This window comes from Drosophila subpulchrella, chromosome 3L (assembly GCF_014743375.2).
Source record: "Drosophila subpulchrella strain 33 F10 #4 breed RU33 chromosome 3L, RU_Dsub_v1.1 Primary Assembly, whole genome shotgun sequence".
Taxonomy (NCBI): Eukaryota; Metazoa; Arthropoda; class Insecta; order Diptera; family Drosophilidae; genus Drosophila; species Drosophila subpulchrella.
Window position 1 is genome coordinate 714009 of NC_050612.1, and position 22150 is coordinate 736158.

Sequence of the window (22150 nt, forward strand, 5' to 3'; positions counted from 1 at the left end):
CTGAAACAAACTTACGCTGCGCAGGAATGTCAGGAATCTGCATGCCTAATCCCAGTATTGTAGCTCTTATAGTTTCCGAGATCTCAGCGTTCATACGGACAGACGGACAGACGGACATGGCTAGATCGACTCGGCTAGTGATCCTGATCAAGAATATATATACTTTATGGGGTCGGAAACGCTTCCTTCTGCCTGTTACATACTTTCCGACGAATCTAGTATACCCATTTACTCTACGAGTAACGGGTATAAAAACAAACATAAGTATTTATATTTAATAACCTTACCATTTACTATTTAACAATATTGGGCAAAATATGCTCGTAATTATTTTTTGCAGGCTGGTTAAAATCTGCATACGTGTTAGTCCGATTTGGTTGTTCGCGTAAGTCACTTGCAGTCTGTTGCCAAGTATAATTTATAGTGCCGTTGTCTCATTTAAAATGTTGTAAAAAAATGCAACAGGCTAAAATGACTGCATTATTATTCTTGCAAAGATTGTCAAGACCTTACCCAATAAACCGAAACCTTGCCTTTAAGTGGCCAAATGGATTTTCTACTACATTTTGTAGTACAAATTTCGTAGTTGAAATTTCATTGTTCCTCGGATGCAGTTGTGGAAAATAGGTATCATCAGCGTTTGGGAAAATCGAAAGACAAAGTGCCCTATAAGCAGCACCGGAACTTGTACGCCACAAATATCCATTGCTTTTGCTTGAAGGAACGTAGAAGACAACATTTTCCTTACCGGGCTGGACTTTTAAAAAATAATGGAGTCGTTGCAGCGCCCTGCAGAGCCGATGTTTACATAGGTTAATCTGTATCTATAGTAAATTTAAAATGCAATGCGTTTAGAAGTTTGTTGAGCTCTTAGAAAAAGGCAGCTTACATGTAATATACGAGAGCGAATAGAACTATTGAATACCAGCCTTTGTTCTTTTGGTGATCAACAGCTTCTGCTAAAATTTTACATTGCTAAATTCATGAAATGATTTAATGAGTTGATGTCTTACCAATTGCACCTAGATGCTATGGAAATATAATTGTTTCGAATCCTTTGACACACCCGTCCACTTTTCTGGAGTTAGATAGTCCGGTGACATGAACTCTCTGACAAACTCAAAGGTGAGTGTGCGGCAAAATTCGTTGAAATTTTGCACATAGTACTTTTTGCAACTTCAAAAAGCCTTCCGATGGAACGATATTCCGCAGATGATCCCAAGGAGTACAAGGCTAGAGCAATCCGCTTTATCAAGAGAAATGCCATTTCGAAAGTTAATGTCCTTCCCCAAAACACCTAGTCGGTCCACCAAAAACGAAAAGGGTCTCTTCTGCATACGAAAATGGGTAAATTGCTCATTTTGGTCTCACAGAATCCCCTTCAACAATGTACATATGCTTGTGTTTTGAGTAGCCACAGCTGTTTATATCAGTCGTTATCGGATGGTAGAAGTGGATGTGCTCTTTGGAATCGGAGTTTCACATTTGTCAAAAAATCACAACCGTTTCGAACGGATGGACTTTATGGAAAAGGGGTATAACAGTTTCACTATCGTATTCACAAATTGTATTACTTGTACCCGCAATGCAAATTAATTATTTCCCTTGTGAATTATTTAAAAAAGTTAATTATACCCGTTACTCGTAGAGTAAAAGGGTATACTAGATTCGTCGGAAAGTATGTAACAGGCAGAAGGAAGCGTTTCCGACCCCATAAAGTATATATATTCTTATCATCATCACTAGACGAGTCGATCTAGCCATGTCCGTCTGTCCGTCTGTCCGTCTATCCGTCTGTCCGTCTGTCCGTATGAAGGCTGAGATCTCGGAAACTATAAGAGCTACAATACTGGGATTAAGCATGCAGATTCCTGAGATTCCTGCGCGGCGCAAGTTTGTTTCAGAAGAGTGCCACGCCCACTCTAACGCCCACAAACCGCCCAAAACTGTGGCTTCTACAGTTTTGATGCTAGAACAAAAATTTTAACTGAAATGTATTGTTCTCATCAATACCTACCGATTGACCTAAAAAAAGTTTGCCACGCCCACTTTAACGCCCAAAAACCGCCCACAAACTTCAAAAAATCGTAAATATGAACGCGGATATCTCTGAAAATATCAAAGATGGAGAAACGGGATTTCAGATTTAGATTCCATAGGCTTGAGCGCAGCGCAAGTTTGTTACGCGAATATGCCACGCCCACTCTAACGACCACAAACCGCCCAAATCTGTGGCGCCCACAATTTTCATGCTAGATAACTGAAATGTATTGGTCTCGTCAATACCTATCGATTGATTAAAAAAAAACTTTGCCACGCCCACTCTAACGCCCACAACGCTTAAATCTGTCTACCGCCGGTAGGTGGCGCATTTGCTGCTTGCATATCCCCATTTTCCTTTGGTCCCTTCAGCTGAGTAACGGGTATCTGATAGTCGAGGTACTCGACTATAGCGTTTTTCCTTGTTTTTATTTTTTATTCACTAAGTTAAAACTTTACAACATTTCTTTAATATCGACTTTTATACAACTGTTCACAATTATTCTTTTATTGAACCGATCTTCTCGGATGCAAAAACGGACTGCCTGGCCAAAGGCCGATTATATGATAAACAAACGTCGGTTTAAGAGAATTGGGTAACTCATTTAGAGTTGGACAAGGGTTGGAATCAAGAGAGTCAGGAAATCGGATGATCGAGTTCTCTGCTCGATTGCTAAACGGATTACGCTGCAGTTTTTAGGCTCGGCGGTTGTTGACCGGATGCTTGTGTTTACATTAGCTGGACCCAGCTTAGTTTATGTTAGGAGGACCGCGGCGCAATCGAATCTTAACAATTAACTTCGATTGAAGTGGGGGAGCTAATTGGGATTCTGTGAGAAAGCTGAGTAAGGGGTGCCCGGCTAAGAATTGGTTATAAGAAATTGTATACGACTTGAGTAAGGCGGATGGGTGCTCGAGCTGGAAGGCGTTCTCAGCTAAGAATTGTATAAGAAGAGTTTGTTTATAAATTGGGTAAGGAGGCTGGGATCATGAGCTCGATAACTTGCATGCTGCATGGTCTTACTGTCAAGCAGCTGGGTTAGTTTTTATACCCTTGCAGAGGGTATATTGATTTCAGTCAGAAGTTTGCAACGCAGTAAAGGAGACGTTTCCGACCCCATGAAGTATATATATTCTTATCAGCATGACTAGACGAGTCGATCTAGCCATGTCCGTCTGTCCGTCCCTTTCTACGCAAACTAGTCTCTCAGTTTTAAAGCTATCGGGCTGAAACTTTCCCAAAAGTCTTTTTTCTTTTGCAGGCATTATATAAGTCGGAACCAGCCGGATCGGACAACTATGTCTTATAGATTTCATAGGAATAATCGGAAAAAAAATTTTAAAAAATTATATATTTGGTGTTATTTAACATATAACCTGCTAAGCTTGGAAATAATATTTTTTAATTAGTTTTGAATTTCGTTAAATTTTATCGAAATTTGACGACTATATCATATAGCTGCCATAAGAACGATCGAAAAATTGGTGGAAAAATAATATGAAACAAATTATAGCTTCGGTGTTTTTTAACATTCTTGTATAACCTCATACGCTTGGAAATAACATTCTTTAATTAGTTCTGGACTTCGAATTTAATTTTATCAAAATCGGACGACTATATCATATAGCTGCGATAGGAACGATCGGAAAATTGGTGGGAAAATATGAAACAAAATATAGCTTCGATGTTTTTTGACATATAAAGTTATACTATTGGGAATATCATTTCTTGTATTCTTAAATTTCATAATTATAACTGCAAGGGTATACAAACTTCAGCTTGCCGAAGTTAACTTCCTTTCTTGTTTTGGAAGATTTTAAAAAGACGAATCTGCTGGTCCACAAATAAATAAATATATATGGAATGTTCAAAGAATGTTTTTGTTTATGTTAACTAATAATTTAAGGCTCCCTTCTAGTGTCGCGGATTCTTCGCAATCTTCTCCGCGCCATCTGCAGTCAAGCTCCAATTCGAAATATGCCAACATGGACCTTAAGTGAGAATGAGCTGGATTGGGAACGAGGTTGTTCCGCTGATGCTGCAGGAAGTCTCCCAGCATCCTGGCAATGACTGGCTCCTCCAGCTGTCCCTTTACGGGCGGGCTTTTTTCTCCTCCCTATAGAAGCCAGCGCGACCTCCAGCTCCGCATTCGCTGCCAAGAGCTGGTGCTGGTGGAGCTCAACAATTCCCCAATGGAGAACTCGTAGCAGATAGTATTACTGGTGGTTCTGATAAAATGATACTTATATTGGTACAACGTATCCCAATTCTATTGATCAAAACCTACTTTCTTTGCGAGGACACTTCCGGAAAAAAGTCAATGTGGCTCCACTAGACCACCTCCAGCACTTCTAATCTTCTGTTTTCGTTTTGCTTCCTGTGGGTCAAGTCCGACAATACTGGGCAAAAGCTTCGACTAGGCGTCCTTTTTCATTTGCACTGACCTCCTGCAGGCGTTTTTGAGGTTTTCCTTCCATTTTTAATTTTTAATCTCCACACCGCTTTTGCGCGAACACACCGAAAGTTTAAGTTCTTGTCCTTTGCGCCGCTGCTAAAGGCGTTCATCGGAATCAACTCAAAAATATGGTATTTTTTTTTAATTTCCTTTGCTCATCTGAGTACCTCGAAGAGAAAAGAAGCCGTCGAAAAGCGTTAGCCACCTATTTGCCACTAGCTCTCTGATATTGTTAGCTCGAGGTTTTCGTCGATGTGACTAGAAGGCTTAAACCATAAAACCTAGTACTCAGATCGGATAAGTGTTTCACTAGTCAAAAAATCGTATTTTTTGTAGTGCGACCGAAATTTTCAAAGTTCACTGTCAAGTAGCTGCTTTTGTTGCCAAACGGAAAACAAATCATTTGGAGCAATTTAAAAAGAAGAGTGTACTGGTGCTCAAAGGAACTAAAATTAAAATAAATGGAATGTTCAACGAATTTTTTGATTTAAGAAAACTAGTAGTCTAAAGCCTTCTCGTCCCACGGATGCTTCGCCATCTTTCCCGCGCCACCGCAGTCCAGCTCCGAGTCCCAATAGACATATTGTACCTTGAGGAAGTGGGATCAGGATTGGGAACAGGGTTGTTCCGCTGATGCTGCAGGAAGTCGCCCAGCATCCTGGCAGTCACTGGCTATGGCTTCTCCAACTGTTCCTTAGCGGGCGCCCTACTTTCCTCCTCCCCATAGAAACCAGCGGGTCCTCCAGCTTCGCTTAAGCTGCCAAGTAGCTGGTGGTGGTGGTGTCCGGAGTCCTAATGAAGAGGTCGTCGGATATCGCATTACTGGTGGTTCTGCTAAAAAGATACTTCTATTAGTACAACGTAACCAAATTCTTTTGGCCAGATCTTACTTTCTTTACGAGGATACGCCCGGCAGGATGTCCATGTGGAGAGCAAAGTCCCACTCGGCATTTTCCTTAGCACTGGGATTCTCTAGTGGATCTCCTCCAGCACTTCAACTATTCTGCGGATCTTCCCGTGTTGTGGTATTGCTTCCTGTCGGTGAAATCCCACAATAAAGGGCAACAGCTTGAATTAGGCGTCCTAACCTCCTGCTGCCGATTTTGGGGGCTTTCTTCCGTTTTTAATGTTTGGTTTCCACATCGCCCTTGCACGAACACCGCCAAAGATTAAATTTCTTATTCTTTGGGCTGCGGCTAACGGCGTTCATCGAAATTCACTCGATGTCCATGTAGAGACCGAAGTCCCACTCGGCATGTTTCTTCCAACTAGGATTCTCTAGTGGATCTCCTTCAGCACTTCAACTATTCTGCGGATTTGACCTTTTGCGGTATTGCTTCCTGTCGATGAAGTCCCACAATAATATCCAAGAGCCTTTTTCATCTGCACTAACATCATGCAGGCGTTTTTCGGGTTTTCCATCCATTTTTAATATTTTGTTTCCAAACCGCTTTTGCAACACCGCTAAAGATAAAATTTCTTATTCCTTGGGCCGCGGCTAAGGGCGTTCATCGTAATTCAATCGCGAAATTTGGTATTTTTTCTGGTATTTCCTTAGCTCATCTGAGTACCGCGCTGAAAAACAGACCCGAAGAAAAGCGTAAGCTACGTATTTGCCTCTTGCTCACTCCTATGGGTAGCTTGCTGTTTTCGTCGATGTCTAGTCCTTAAGCGGATTCCTGTTCATATACAAGTATATAGCATCGCTGAAGCGAACAGTTAATCGGCATAAACAAACCGTATCCGAAAGAAGAGGCCGTGCAGATTCAGTTGCTCCGACAAAAACTAAATACAATTTGAATGCTAGCATGTAGAATGTCTTTAGCGCCTAATGTTTATTTCATTACTATTAGCAAATTTATCAAACATGAAATTTTCATTTAGGCAAGCGTAGTTAAATGAATGGGGACTAATCTGGGCCAAAAGTGACGCCACGAGAAGTTTAACAAGTTAGAATGCACCTCGCTTATTGTTCTTTGGCTACATTCATCTTTAAGCAAAAAGTTTGGAATGTGGATGCTTATTTTTTAGATAAATAAAGTACGTTTTGGTGCAATAGGTGCCAAGTCTTGCCAGGGAGGATATAAGCTGGAGGTTGGTCATTTCCTTAAAAAAAAAAATGCAATATTTATTTTCAAGATGCGAACAATTACTGGGTTCCGAACCGAAGGCTCCTTGGGCCAGAACCAACAATAATTCCCTTACAACGGCGCCATTGCAGTTTATATGTATTTGCTTCACAAAAAATACTGAATCGCCAAATACAAAAATCACCTAAGCACGTAAAAATACTGTGTACATATAACACTGAAATACCGAATTGATTTGCGTTCCGCTGCATCGAGTTGTAGCGGCCTTTTACCATCTCTTTCCTACACGTGTATTTCTTATGGAGGAAAAAGTCGCTGAAGCGGTATTTGGTCGCTGAATCGAAAACACCTCAGTGTGAATAGGCCCTTACCGCGTGTAATACCCCCAAAATGAATCGATTAATGTTGCCTAAATTCCATAGAATCTAGAGGTGCAGAAACATCGATGTTTTTCAAAAAACATCGATGAAGCATCGATGTTTTCCGTAATTGTATTATAAAATACAATTTAAAAAATATTGATGGAATTTGTATTAAAACTAGAAAAACAATTCATTTATTCAAGTAATATGCTAAGAAATAAAAACAAAAGTTGAGTCCATTGAGATCATCTTAGATTCTAAAGGGATAACTTTGTAAAGCTTTGATAATTTTTGTTAACAAACATAAGTTGGTCAACGATACCGGACTTCAACCGGGTACGGCGATCTGATATTCAAGAACTTATCCATCGCTGAAATTTTAAGCAGCGTCGCGCCTACACCACCAATATTACTTCCTATAGTTGCAAGTAAATAATTAAACGTTATTATTAACAAAATAGGAAAAATGTAACAAATTACAAGCCTTTAGCGTGGTGTTGTAACAAATTACAAGCCTTTAGCGTGCTGTTGTTGTCCTTCTTCTTTGAACTGTGAGGGCCCTAGAAACATCGATGGTCCAAAAAAAAACATCGATGTTTTTAGAAATTTGAAAAACATCGATGCATCGATGTTTCCATCGATGTTTCTGCACCTCTATTAGAATCGCATCTCTGATCCTTTTGATTGAAATAAATATTGACGAGCTAAAAAGTAACTATGGATATTGAATTACCATATATGGCCGAATATGCTAGATCTGGCCGAGCCAATTGTAAAGGGTGTAAATGTTCAATCCCCAAAGATAACCTACGCATTGCTGTCATGGTTCAAGTAAGTTTCTAAAGTTGTCTGCATATGTATTCATACATACATATGTATGTGTGAATAATTTTCTCGGGTCAGCTTATTGTTGGGTGAGTGCCGGCCGCTGTTTTACACTGTTTGTGTGGCAGCAACGAACTCGCAGAGCAATTTCCTAAGCCCGCTTAATGGAAGCTGCCGACCGCTGATGTACATACAGTGGATCCCATTAATATTCGGCTTTTTATATTTTCAACTTCAAACGCGAATAAAATGTTGAAATCAAATAATAACAAACAATCTTAAAATGAAAAATTAAAGCTTTTTTATTACCAATCTATCGAGGTACATATCTTATGGTTATATTTAAAAATAAAAACATGCATAAACAAAAAAAACTCAACATTTTGCGTTACTTTAATATTCGGTTTTTTCTTTAAAACTACAAAAAACTTTTTTCTATTTACCTAATTTCATATTTGGTATGATAGCCATTACTTTGTAGGGTATCATTCAGTCGTTTTGGCATATTGGCTATAATTTTTTGGTGTATTCCGACCCAATTTTAGCCCATTCTTTCTGAAGGACGATATAGGCGTTTTGTGAACACGGCGGTCCAACTCACTCCACAAATTCTCAATTGGATTGAGATCAGGTGTTTGGGGAGGCGATTCCAAGACTTTTGGGCAGCTATACTCCAACCTTGCAACAACCGGGACCTTACTTTATGGGCCTTGTGCTTCGGGTCGGTGTCTTGATACAACTTAAAGGTGTTGCCAATGCCCATTTTCTCTGCCGACTGCTTCAAATGTTCTTGTTAAATTTTAAGGTACTGGTCCTGGTTCATTCTATAAACACTCCATTTGTGGAAATGCATCCCCAAATCATAACACCTGCTCCGCCGTGTTTTACTGTTGGTCTTAGGTGTTGTTTTTGGAGCTCGGTATTGGGTTTCCTCCAAACCATAGTCTTGCCATCACTGCCGAAAAGGTTAAACTTGCTCTCGTCCAAGGAAATGACATCGTCCCACCAGCTTTGATCCTTTTTCACGTACTCCTTGGCGAAATTTTCCCTCAGTTTCCGGTTGCGCTCATCCAGCAAAGGCTTCTTTCGAGCGACTCTGCCGTTGTACCCTTGTTTTTTTATGGTACGTCGAACGGTTTGAGTTCGGCCCTCAATTCGGGAGCAATTAGTCGAGGATTTTTTTTTGACCTTTCGGACTATTTCCGCTTCTTCGAGATCAGTAAATTTTTTGGGTTGTCCTTTCTGCTTTATTGACTCCACTCTTCCCTCATTTTTGAATCTCCGGTCGATGTCACCGACCGTATTTGGCTTCATTTCCAGGATATCGGCAGTTTCCTTGTAAGTCTTGCCCTCAAGATGCAACTGGAGGACAAGTTTTCGCTGCTCCAAGGACGAATTATTACTTTTGCTGACCATTTTAAATTCGTGGCTAAAACTTAATGTTTGCGGCTTGTTTGACACCAAATTTTGTCGGTCAGATGTTGGCTTTTCGGGGAAACACATTAATTGCGCAAATTTTTGGCCATTTGGAGTTGCCACAGGGCATTTTTATACGACTTTCGAAAAATACTGAATATTAAAGTAACGCAAATATAGAGCTTTTCTTTGGTTTATGTATGTTTTTTCGTTAAAGCCTAGTACTCAGATCGGCTAAGAGTTTCACTAGTCGAAAAATCTTATTCTTTGTAGTGTGACCGAAGTTTTCAAAGTTCACCCGCCATGCATGTGGCATGGTCTTACTGTCAAGCAGCTGGGCTTGTTGTTAAACGGAAAACAAATCAATTGGAGCAATTTAAAAAGAAGAGTCTGCTGGTGCATAAAGAAATTAAAATAAAACTAATTAAATTTTCAACGAATGTTTTTATTTATGTAAATTAGAAGTTAAAGGCTTCCTTCTCGTCCCACGGATGCTCCGCCATCTTTCCCGCGCCATCTGTAGTTCAGCTCCGAGCTGGCCAATAATGGCTGGTGATAGCTCCTCCAGCTGGCTTGGGGCGATCCCGGTCCTATCGGAGTTCTTGGCACCACCTCGCTAGCATCTGGGGTCTGCGTTGCCTTCTTTTTAGTGCAGCTTAGATTCCTTACGCACCGCATTGCCTTCTGCAGCGCCTTTTCGGGAGGCACCGAGGGCTCCAGTATTAGTACTAGGAAAAAAATTAGTTTTAAAAATAGAAAGAAACAAAACTTAAAAAGAGTGACCGGAAGTAATCGTTATTTGGAAGTTTTATTTATAAACAAGGAAGAACGCTATAGTCGAATACCTAGACTATCAGATACCCGTTACTCAGCTAAAGGGACCAAAGGGAAATGAAGATATGCACGCAGCAAAGCGAGATTGAAGTGCGCCACCTACCGGCGGTAGACAGATTTAAACGTTTTGGGCGTTAGAGTGGGCGTGGCGAATTCTTTTTTAGATCAATCGATAGGTATTGACGAGACCAAAATATTTCAGTTACAATTTTTCTCTAGCATAAAAATTGTGGGCGCCTAAGGCTTGGGCGGCTTGTGGGCGTGGCATATTCGCTTAACAAACTTGCGCTGCGTACAAGGCTACGGAATCTAAATCTGAAATCCCAATACTCTATCTTTGATAGTTTCCGAGATATCCGCGTTCATACTAACGATTTTTTGAAGTTTGTGGGCGGTTTGTGTGCGTTATAGTGAGCGTGGCAAACTTTTTGAGTCAATCGATAGGTATTGATGAGACCAATACATATCAGTTAAAATTTTAGTTCTAGCATCAAAACTGTAGGAGTCACAGTTTTGGGCTGTTTGTGGGCGTTAGAGTGGGCGTAGCACTGCGTAAGAAGCTCAGGAATCTGCACGCCTAATCTCAATAGCCTCGCTCTTATAGTTTCGGAGACCTCAGCGTTCATCCGGACGGACAGACAGACGGACATGGCTACATCGACTCGGTTTGTGATCCTGATCAAGAATATATATACTTTATGGGGTCGGAAACGCTTCCTTCTGCCTGTTACATACTTTCCGACGAATCTAGTATACCCTTTTTTTGCCACGCCCACTCTAACGCCCATAACGATTAAATCTGTCTACCGCCGGTAGGTGGCGCATTTCAATCTCGCTTTGCTGCTTGCATATCTCCATTTCCCTTTGGTCCATTTAGCTGAGTAAAGGGTAACTGATAGTAGAGGTACTCGACTATACCGTTCTTCCTTGTTTTAAAGCTTCACATATTAATAAATAATATTAATAAACATACATTTTTTTAAAGAAATACAAGTATTTTAAAGCCCACACCAATTATTTTAATTGGTTGTACTTACACTTACGAAAAAATGTCGCATTATTTAAAAGGCAAGGGTGCACAAAAGTCGAGATACTTTAATTGCCTTTGCCCGCATTTTCCAGCTAAGTCATGGTGAGACAGGGAGAGGTTAAAAGTACTTTTTGTGCGTTCTCTTTGCGGACCCCGACTGAGAGTGCGTCTCTTTGCCGCCGTTGCGCACAACTCTGCCGGCGTCGCTGGCTGCTCTGCCGACGTCGCAGTCGACTTCGTGAAGATTGGGCGCTTATACTACTCAATTGTGGAACTGTATAGAAATTACAAAACCGCAGAGTTGTTAACTAATTAAAACAGAATTTGCATCAAGTTAGGAGTACACCTTTTGGCATACAAATTTTTTTCTTTTTGACAATTTGCGGTTATTTATCCAAAAATTATTCGTGTTAGACAATAACTACCAACTATGTATATATTTTTATACAGCGTTTCCGACCCCATAAAGTATATATATTCTTGATCAGGATCACTAGCCGAGTCGATCTAGCCATGTCCGTCTGTCCGGATGACCGCTGAGATCTCGGAAACTATGAGAGCTAGGCTATTGAGATTTGGCGTGCAGATTCCTGAGCTTCTTACGCAGCGCAAGTTTGTTTCAGTAGAGTGCCACGCCCACTCTAACGCCCATAAACCGCCCAAAACTGTGGCTCCTACAGTTTTGATGCTAGATTAAAAATTTAAACTGAAATGAATTGTTCTCATCAATATCTATCGATTGACATAAAAAAAAGTTTGCCACGCCCACTTTAACGCCCACAAACCGCCCACAAACTTCAAAAAATCGTTAGTATGAACGCGGATATCTCGGAAACTATCAAAGAAAGAGTATTGGGATTTCAGATTTAGATTCCGTTGCCTTGTACGCAGCGCAAGTTTGTTATGCGAATACGCTACGCCCACTCTTACACAAACAGCCCAAACCTGTGGCGCCCACAATTTGTATGCTAGATAAAAAATTTTAACTGAAATGAATTGGTCTCGTCAATACCTATCGATTGATCTAAAAAAAATGTTGCCACGCCCACTCTAACGCCCATAACGCTTAAATCTGTCTACCGCCGGTAGGTGGCGCATTTCAATCTCGCTTTGCTGCTTGCATATCTCCATTTCCCTTTAGTCCCTTTAGCTGAGTAACGGGTATCTGACAGTCGCTTAACGCTTAAATCTGTCTACCGCCGGTAGGTGGCGCATTTCAATCTCGCTTTGCTGCTTGCATATCTCCATTTCCCTTTGGTCCCTTTAGCTGAGTAACGGGTATCTGATAGTCGAGGTACTCGACTATAGCGTTCTTCCTTGTTTTAATTTGAGGTGTTCTGCTGAGTTGATATCAAGTTAGCAGTACAAGCCCCATTAACATGACCTTTTTTAAAATCTTTTAACCTAGTATTTTGACGTAATTTATCCGTAAATTATTTGTGAAAGAAAAAATTTGCCCTCCATTTTTAACATTTATATTTAAAAAATTTTAGTTCTGCTAAGTTAATATTAAGTTAGCAGTAAAACTCTTTAACATTTAAACTTTTCCAAAATATTTTTAACTGGTTCTTTGCCATTATTTATCCGTAAATGATTCGTTAAAGAAAAAATGTTGGTTCCCCATTTTTAGCGTTTATTTCTTATATATATTGTTGTTCTTCTAACTTGATACCAGCTTAGCAGAACAATTAGGTTTTTTTATACCCTTGCAGAGGGTATTATGATTTCAGTCAGAAGATTGCAACGCAGTGAAGGAGACGTTTCCGACCCCATAAAGTATATATATTCTTTGTGAGCATCACTAGACGAGTCGATCTAGCCATGTCCGTCCGTTTCTACGCAAACTAGTCTCTCAGTTTTAAAAGTATCTTTCTTTTGCAGGTAGTATATAAGTCGGAACCAGCCGGATCGGACAACTATATCTTATAGCTACCATAGGAAAAATCGGAAAAAAATTATATCTTTATATCTTTGCATTGTGCAATTTTTGGTGTTCTCGCCTCCTAACAGCGGTCTTTGTCGTCTTTCTTGTCTTCCCCTCTGTCCGCCATAACCGGCGCTCTTACAGGTTTGATGTCGTCGATGCGGTTGCCGTAATGAACGATCTCGCAAAAAGGATCTTTACGGTAAGCGGTTATGGGACAATTTTGCTCTTATGCTTGACCCAACGTATGGCCTCGACCCATACCCTCAGCTAACCCGGCTTTTTTTAAAGCTTGATCAGTTTTTTTTTTTTTTTTGTGTATGTGTATTTATATTTTCTATTATTAAAGAAGGAAGTCGTGTGTTTTTGTATAAATGTTATATTTTTTATAATGTTTCTAAACATTTTTTTATAAAAGTTAAGCTATAAGTATATCCTATTTATACCCGTTACTCGTAGAGTAAAGGGGAGTACTAGATTCGTCGGAAAGTATGTAACAGGCAGAAGGAATCGTTTCCGACCCCATAAAGTGTATATATTCTTGATCAGGATCACTAGCCGAGTCGATCTAGTCATGTCCGTCTGTCCGTATGAACGCTGAGATCTCGGAAACTATAAGAGCTAGGCTATTGGGATTTGGCATGCAGATTCCTGAGCTTCTTACTCAAAGCAAGTTTGTTTCAGCAAGGTGCCACACCCACAAACCGCACAAATTTGTGGGTCCTACAGTTTTGATGCTAGAATAAAAATATTAACTGAAATGTATTATTCTCATCAATACCTATCGATTTACTCAAAAAAATAGTTTGCCACGCCCACTTTAACGCCCACAAATTTCAAAAAATCGTATATATGAACGCGGATATCTCGGAAACCTTAAAAAATAGAGAATTGGGATTTCAGATTTAGATTCCGTAGCCTTGTACGCAGCGCAAGTTTGCTACGCGAATATGCCACGCCTACTCTAACGCCCACAAACCGCCCAAACCTGTGGCGCCCACAATTTCCATGCTTGAAAAAAATTTTAACTGATATGTAATAGTCTCGTCAATACCTATCGATAGATCCATAAAAAGTTTGACACGCCCACTCTAACGCCCATAACGCTAAAACCTGTAAGCCTGTACGTAGTTTTTGGTAATGAAATGAGACTTTATTCTTATAATAAATACCTATCTAATAAAACTATTCAAATCGGACCATTCGTTAAAAAGTAATAAGCAAATAATGTGTGCAATTTTGGGAACAGCAGCTTTTCATATCTCCATCTGCCTCGCACTGCCCTTAGCTGAGTAACGGGTATTTGATAGTCAATTCCACCGACTAAAGCTTTCTCTCTTATTTTTATTCAAAGATTAGGCCTAATATTCAACCTAACAAAAAGTCGTCCAAAACCAAAAATTGTATATGAAAAAAACGTCACAAAAATTTTGGGACGTTTTTATACCCGTTACTCGTAGAGTAAAAGGGTATACTAGATTCGTCGGAAAGTATGTAACAGGCAGAAGGAAGCGTTTCCGACCCCATAAAGTATATATATTCTTGATCAGGATCACTAGCCGAGTCGATCTAGCCATGTCCGTCTGTCCGTCCGTCCGTCCGTCTGTCCGTATGAACGCTGAGATCTCGGAAACTATAAGAGCTACAATACTGGGATTAGGCATGCAGATTCCTGAGATTCCTGCGCAGCGCAAGTTTGTTTCAGACGCCCACAAACCGCCCAAATCTGTGGCTCCTACAGTTTTGATCCTAGAACAAAAATTTTAACTGGAATGCATTGTTCTCGTCAATACCTACCGATTGGCCTAAAAAAAAGTTTGACACGCCCACTTTAACGCCCACAAACCGAACACAAACTTCAAAAAATCGTAAATATGAACGCGGATATCTCAGAAAATATCAAAGATAGAGAAACGGGATTTCAGATATAGATTCCCTAGGCTTGAGCGCAGTGCAAGTTTGTTACGCGAATATGCCAAGCCCACTCTAACGCCCACAAACCGCCCAAATCTGTGGCGCCCACAATTTTCATGTTAGATACAAAATTTTAACTGATATGTATTGGTCTCGTCAATACCTATCGATTGATTTAAAAAAAACTTTGCCACGCCCACTCTAACGCCCACAACTCTTAAATCTGTCTACCGCCGGTAGGTGGCGCATTTGCTGCTTGCATATCTCCATTTTCCTTTCGTCCCTTTAGCTGAGTAACGGGTATCTGATAGTCGAGGTACTCGACTATAGCGTTCTTCCTTGTTTTTATATGAACTTTTTGGTTTTTGGACGACTTTTTGTTAGGTTGAATACTGGGCCTAAATAAGGTACATACACAAACAAAGGGGTCGGGGAGGGGGAAGTGCCAGACTTTCCTGACTGCTCAATTTAAGGACTGTCATTCGTTAGGCGTTCTAGACGCTTCAGTTCGGCCGCAATTTCCGCCGCGAATAGGGAGACCGGTGTAATAGTTTATTTTGTGTAGATTTCTCGTTAAGCCCAAAAATATAAGTCCGATTTGGTTTTAATTGTATATCCTTTATTAATGATTTTATTCAGTTGTATTAGGAGCAGAGCAGCCGTTGTTGCCGCTCTGAGCTCAAAAGAGTTTCTTGTCAAACTTAATTACTTAGGAGCTAAGGAGGTCTAAGTCTCGTAGCGGCGCTGCCAACAGCGGCAGCGGAGAGACGACCTATATATTCTTAAGTATATAGCTATGCACACTTATTCTGGAGCGCGGAGGTATAAGCATGTACTTGAGTTTGGCTGAGCGGCCGGCGTGCAACTGAATGCTGACACTTGCACTTTCTGTGTACGCCGCCGATCGACTCATGTTTCGGCCACTTAGGTTTTTGACCGGGCCTTTGTTTATGTAAACACTGCAACAAAGTGTTACAGTGTGTTTGCTTCAAGTACTCTTGGTACAGTGGCTATTCAATATAAGTGCATACTACACCGTAGTCCACTCGTATTAGTTATCCAGCATGGCTGGAACCAACTCTTCTACCGTTCTTCCTCATTTCCTGGGTTTGTTCTGCTTTCCCACGTGCTTCTTCAAACCCAACGGAGTATGTCATTACGTGTTTGGCGTCCTCCAGAACTTCGGAGATGTTGCATAGGGGGCTTGCTTCGTGACCAAACGGCAAAGGTACTCCTTCATAGCGTCCTCCCACAGAGATCCACCCACCATCTACCATCCGTTGAACGGATGGTCCATAAGGTTATGCTGTTCCGAAAATTTCCCAGTAAGTTCGCCATCCGACTCTTTTATGCGATAGTTAGAAAATGGAAGGCGCAGAAGCCACAGGTTTAGTTCGATTTGCCAGATCAGCTGTTATCGGATGGTAGATGGTGGATGTGCGCTGTGGGGATCGGAGTTTCACATTTAAAAATGCGAGGCGCAGAAGCAACAGGTTTGGTGTGATTAGTCACATGTCTTCAGATCAGCTTATCGGATGGAAGATGGTGGATGTGCTCTGTGGGATTCGGAGTCTCACATTTGTCAAAAACCAGAACCGTTTGGAACGGATGGACTCTATGGGAAAGGAGTATAAAGCAGCCATGCCCGCTTAGTATCTGGGTAAGTTGGAAAGTTAATTCCCGTGGCGTTATGTTTGAAATGTGGTATATGGGATGTTGCCCTACTTCAACTTTGCTACCAGCTTTCGAGGGCCTTGGTACTCGCCCTATGTTTCGCCAAGGTGCGATCTATTGGTGAGGTTTCTCGCTTCAACATTGCCTCTGTGGAGACCTTTCGGAATGCTGAGCTTCCTTGGACTGCTCCCAGCCTATAGTCGCGATTTATGCTACTCAGGTATATTTTTGTGCTCGCCGATTGAGCCCAAATTGGTGCTGCGTAGAGAATGGACGAATTTCCTAAATTGAAGAGCAGTTTCCTGCTCGATGATTAAGGGCCTCTGTGGTTAAGCATTATGCGTGATAGTGCCACAGAGACGCCGAGGGCCTTCTTGTGTGATTCCTGTAGATGCTATTTGTAGGTAGGCCGTGTGTCAAGCATGACGCCAAGATATTTAATGGTTTTTTTTATGTTATAAATGCCTCTCCGATTGTCTCTACCTTTTTCAGCTGCCTATGAGCACTGCTTCCATTTTGTGTTCAACCAGTTTCAGTCCAGCTACTCTTAGGTAATCTTTAAGCACTTGAATGGCCTTTGTTGTGGTACCCGACACTTCCCTTATGGAACCCTACGATGCTTAGCCCTGATGCTTACATGGTGTTCCTAGTAAAGGGCCTAGTACAGACCCCTGCTGAACTCCGCCCGTCATCTGTATTGTAATGTACTCACCTTAAGTGCCCTGTTTGGTATCCCTTCTGGCCTCCTCTATGGCCTCCACTTCGTGCCTGGCTTCTTGCGCAGGAAATAGATGCCTGATTTTGGTTGGGTAATTTTTGAGCCCATTTGTCTTTCTCATGTCCTTGTATTCCTTCATCGCACAGATCGAGTTTGATAGTTTTAATGGCCTTTTTTAGGGCTTTTCGCTTGTGGGTGTGGATCTCCCGGATACTGACCTCTTTGACTTTGGTCTTCACTGCCTCTTCATGTTCGGGATCTTCCATTCCTTCTAGTAATGCTCTGAGCATTTGGATGTTCAACGTTTTTTCCGTTGTTATTCTCGCTCGCGGTTTACGCCTCGCGGATCTTCCACGATTCCGACGCTGCCGTGCGTGTGCCTATGTGCGTGAGATCGATTATCGACTTTGTTCCAGCTCTCTTAAATGTGGGGTAGACCCGGCGTTTAGAAGGAACAAATCCAGCTAGGCCTCTACCACAATGAGTCCCCCAATCCGTTAGTGGATGCTGACCCCCATTCAATGGTCCATGCCTTAAAATCGGCAGCACTCATTGCAGGCTAGTTGGAGATCAGCTGCAAGGTTGTCGATTGCCTCGAACTCATCGAGTGTCCAAGTAAGAGGTAGGTAGCCACTGTACTTGAATGTTTAAATTCGCCGTTACGTATCCTTTAGCAGCCTTTACATGATTTTTGTATTTGGCCACACGACCAAATAGCCGCCTTCTCTGTTTGATCTGCTGGATCTAATAGTCCTAAAAGGTTCACTTAGGATTGCCTCGTATATCCTGAGCGTTTCCCTTTATGATGGTAACATGTTCATGACTCTCTCCAGTTAATGATTCTGGGACGGAAACAAGTGCCAACACATCTCAGAAACATTACCTTGTGAGATTTATTGTTTTGTAATTCCAATCCGTTTTGCAGTCATAGGACGAGGATATTGAAGTTATTGTTAAAAACACAAGTTTGTTTTTAAAATATCCTATGGCATGTTTATGACTCTCTCCAGTTAATGATTCTGGGACGGAAACAAGTGCCAACACATCTCAGAAACATTAACTTGTGAGATTTATTGTTTTGTATTCCTAATCCGTTTCGCAGTCATAGGACGAGGATATTGAAGTTATTGTTAAAAACCAGAGCTCGCAAATAACTGTTGACCGTTTCTCGTTGTCTGGAAATATGTGTCTTTTCCTGACTCGTTACGAAAAGACTCAGAGAGCAACCGATTTATGGGTTCTTGAATGAGCTCGCTCGCGCTCAGAGCAAAACCCTTTTTTCTATTCTGTTTTGTTATGGTTGTTCCAGGACCGTTTTGTCCTGTTCAGGTGAGGCAAACGGTCTTTTGCGTATGTATTGGTATACACTCACACGCATAGGCAAGCAAATCGTTAATCGTCGGTTTTGCAGCCGAAATATATTAATTGCAATCGTGAACTGAGTGTGTGAAGTTGTGCAATTATTTTATTCTGTAAAATGGGAAGAGAATTGAATAAAAAAGTGCACCAATTCTATAAATTTAATTTGGAAGAGAACAAGTCAATATGTAGTGTTTGTGGTATTAAATTGTCCGGCAATCATTCAACAAACCTTAGACGGCATTTAACAACGAAACATATGGACATTTTCAATGAGTGGAACAATTCTGCACATTCACAATCAACCCAATGTGAAGAAAAACGAAAAATATCGTATCAAACGAGCGAAGAAGCAATCGTTTCTTCTTTGATTAAAATAGTAACCACGGACGGAAAACCATTTATATTTCTGGACAGTGAAGGGTTCAAAGAAATTATGGATCCAATATATAATGCACTTGGCATGAACCCTGTAACGTCTCGAAATATTATGAATTTCGTGTCGGTCAAAGAGCAGTTTGTCAAAGAAAACATAAGGGCTCTTGTGAAGGGAAAGCTGGTGTCCTTGAAAGTCGATGTTGCCACCAGAATGGATAAAGCCATTCTGGGAATAAATTTGCAAATGATCCACGCAAGCCTGGCTAAAACCGAGATTATTGTAAAGACTTTAGGCATGATTGAGCTCGGGGGATCTCACACTGGAATATACATGAAGAACAAAATTCTAGAAGTCTTAGATGATTATGGAATATCACTAGATCAAATCTACAGGTAAAAATTTAACTACATACAATTTTAAGAAAATATGTGATTTTTTAAGAATTTTCGTATTCATGCACACAGCGTTACGTCTGATAATGGGCGAAACATGATAAAGGCCGTCCAAGTGTTAAATGATGCCACAGAGGAATCCCTTTTTGAAGAAGACACAGAAAGTGAGAATCTTCTGAATGAACTGGATACTATTGAACTTGCTAATATACACCTTGTGAGATGTGCAGCACACACTCTGCAACTGTGCGTATTCGATGTAAACAAGGCAAAGGAGATCGCCGATAAAATAAGTTCCTGTCGCACATTATGCAAATCGCTGCGCACAGAAACATATAGGTAAGTAATGATAAGTTATATATGTATATATATATTTATATATATATATTTGTATATATATATACATACTATTTATAAAATCTATGCAGACGTATCTTAATTGAGAACCAAAGAAACATACCATCGCTCGACGTTGCTACAAGGTGGAATTCAACCTATTTAATGCTAAAAAGATTATTGGACCTAAAGGATTTCCTGGCTACGCAGTCTTATATTTGTGTAGATCCCGATTGGGATTGGATCGAGACGTACATTGACGCTTTCAGTGATACATACCAGGCAACCCTAAAGCTACAAGACAAACATTTAGTTTATAGTGAGTTCTTCGTAGTATGGATGGAACTAAAATTGAAATGCGAGAACAGCCACAATTTGATTAAAAAAAAACTATCGGCACAGAAAAAAATAAGAGAAAGTAAGTTGTTAGAAAATGAAGCATTATTGGCAGCGATTTACATGGATCCTCGGGTAAATTGTATGTTGACGAACTACCAGAAATCGTTAGCAAAGGCTAATTTAAAAAAAATAGCTTTTCGTTTATTTGAGTTGAAACAAGTAAGCCTGTATGTCGTAGAATGTTTGAAATTTGAGTCCTGTTTTGTTTATGTTGTAATTTTAAGAAACTATGTTAATAATTAAGATTGTCTTCGTCAAATACTAATACTTGTACTAAACTTAAATCCAAAAAACATTTCATACTTATTATAGCTTTGTTATTTAAGGCACAAACACCAAATGTTCCGGCGCTCGAAACTCCTGTGCGTGAAGAGATGTTTGACTCCTCATTCTCGTCAACTCTTTCAACCGCATCCTCATCTGAAGAGAAGTCGCTGTTCTCGGCATTTTTGGACGATTTTCAGACAGTTTCAGAAAGCAAAAAAGATCCTGTTTCTGCAAAACTTGTCAAAATTTATGCTGACATCGAAAACTTCGACGTTACTTTTGGGCGCTTGCCATTAAATTCAAATATATTGGAATTTTTTAATGACTTGCAGCTTAAGCTTCCTCATATAAGTGCACTAGCGCAAGTTGTGCTGGCGACACCTGCAACGCAAGTTTCCGTCGAACGGGCATTCTCAGCCTTGCACTTTATATTAAGTGAACGAAGAAGTTCGATTAGTGCAGAGAATCTGAACGCCTTACTAGTTATAAAGCTTAACACATAATATATAAAAATGTTAAATGTTAAAATAAAATGTAAAAACAGCATATTCTGAAACTTTTTATTGCTTTTTGATATCAATTTGTTATATGGAATATGGAATCGAAATGGAACTTGTTAACCAAAACATTTGAAAATAAATTTAAAATGCTGTATTAAACAAATTATATTACTTCTTTTTCACAACAACGAAAGTAAATGTGAAGACCGTTTGCGTTGAGTTTTTCGGTCAATCGGTCTTTTGTTGACTGTCATTGTGCGAGCGTTTCTCGTTTCGCTCTTTACGCACTGCTCATTAAGGAGCAACATACAACGAGCTCAACGAAAAGCGCTCAACAGAAAACATAAATGATGACAGCAAGTGTCTCTTGCTCAGAGCGTGAGCGAGACAGTAGGACCTTTTTCGGTTTTGCTCGCAACGAGAGCACGAGAAGAAAAACGGTCAACAGTTATTTGCGAGCTCTGTTAAAAACACAAATGTGTTTTTAAAAAATCTCATGGGGGATGTGGGGGTGGGGGCAATTAAGCACATTTCATGGATTATGTTGAAAGCCTGCATTCAATCAACCAACCCGCATTTTCTAACTACTTACAATAACCTTTATATTTCGTTTTTGGTAGAACAAACACGACAGTAAATTGAAATAGAACATTATCTTAATATTTCTGTCATTAGTTTTTAGATTTCTAAAAATCGGGCAATCAGTATATACAATGTTCCCATAGGATCGACCCGAAAGGGTATTAAAACATCGGCTTGCCGGCTTCCATTCTTGTTTTTGTTTATTTTTTGTCGATTGAACATTTTCATGCAATCCTTTTTCACAACTTTCGAGGTGGATTAACACGACAAGAGTGCATCGATAAACTTAAATCTTTGTATGGCGATGAAACACCATCCTACAGCTCAGGGAAGAACTGGTTTAATGAAAATAACCGTGGCCGACGCTCGGTCGAAGACGAAGGTCGTGAATGTCGTACAAAAACAGTCTTTGTGCTTGAGAACATTAATGCCGTGCGTGAACTCATAATGCAAGATCGTCATGGGTCAGATAGAGTCATTCTTGAGCATTTATTCCACCAGCATACATTCAATATTGCATGAACACATTCCAAAAAATGTTTTTTTTTCGTTGGATCCCGCACAATTTCACAATCTCTCAAAAAAGGCTCGTGTGGATTGGCGACAAATTAACCGCGGTGTTTCAAATGACATTTATAAGATCGTCACAGGTG

General features: G+C 40.4%; 1 protein-coding gene and 1 long non-coding RNA gene across 12 annotated transcripts in view; one reads left to right on the forward strand and one right to left on the reverse strand.

Annotated features, from left to right (window-relative positions):
• Window positions 1–3729: 3729 nt before the first annotated feature.
• On the reverse strand, window positions 3730–5446 carry LOC119553484. Of its 3 annotated transcripts, XR_005219770.1 has the most exons (4): window positions 5387–5446; window positions 5086–5330; window positions 4329–4655; window positions 3730–4269 (listed from the first exon to the last, which is right to left on the reverse strand). It is a non-coding gene; the product is annotated as an uncharacterized LOC119553484 (long non-coding RNA). The 3 variants fall into 3 exon arrangements; XR_005219769.1 differs by having other exon boundaries at window positions 4329–5330; XR_005219771.1 differs by having other exon boundaries at window positions 4329–5327; window positions 5387–5445.
• Window positions 5447–7602: 2156 nt separating this feature from the next.
• Window positions 7603–22150, forward strand: part of LOC119553225 (poly [ADP-ribose] polymerase) — an 88431-nt gene continuing 73883 nt past the window's right edge. For 6 of the 9 annotated variants that reach the window (XM_037863485.1, XM_037863488.1, XM_037863486.1 and 3 more), the window contains exon 1: window positions 7603–7779. In XM_037863485.1, the coding sequence (XP_037719413.1) occupies window positions 7666–7779 (114 nt within the window). In that variant the 5' untranslated portion in view covers window positions 7603–7665. Of the gene's footprint in view, window positions 7780–19306; window positions 19414–19485; window positions 19753–19841; window positions 20308–20474; window positions 20962–22150 lie in introns of those variants that run through there. The other 3 variants (XM_037863490.1, XM_037863491.1, XM_037863494.1) reach the window with 3 other exon arrangements.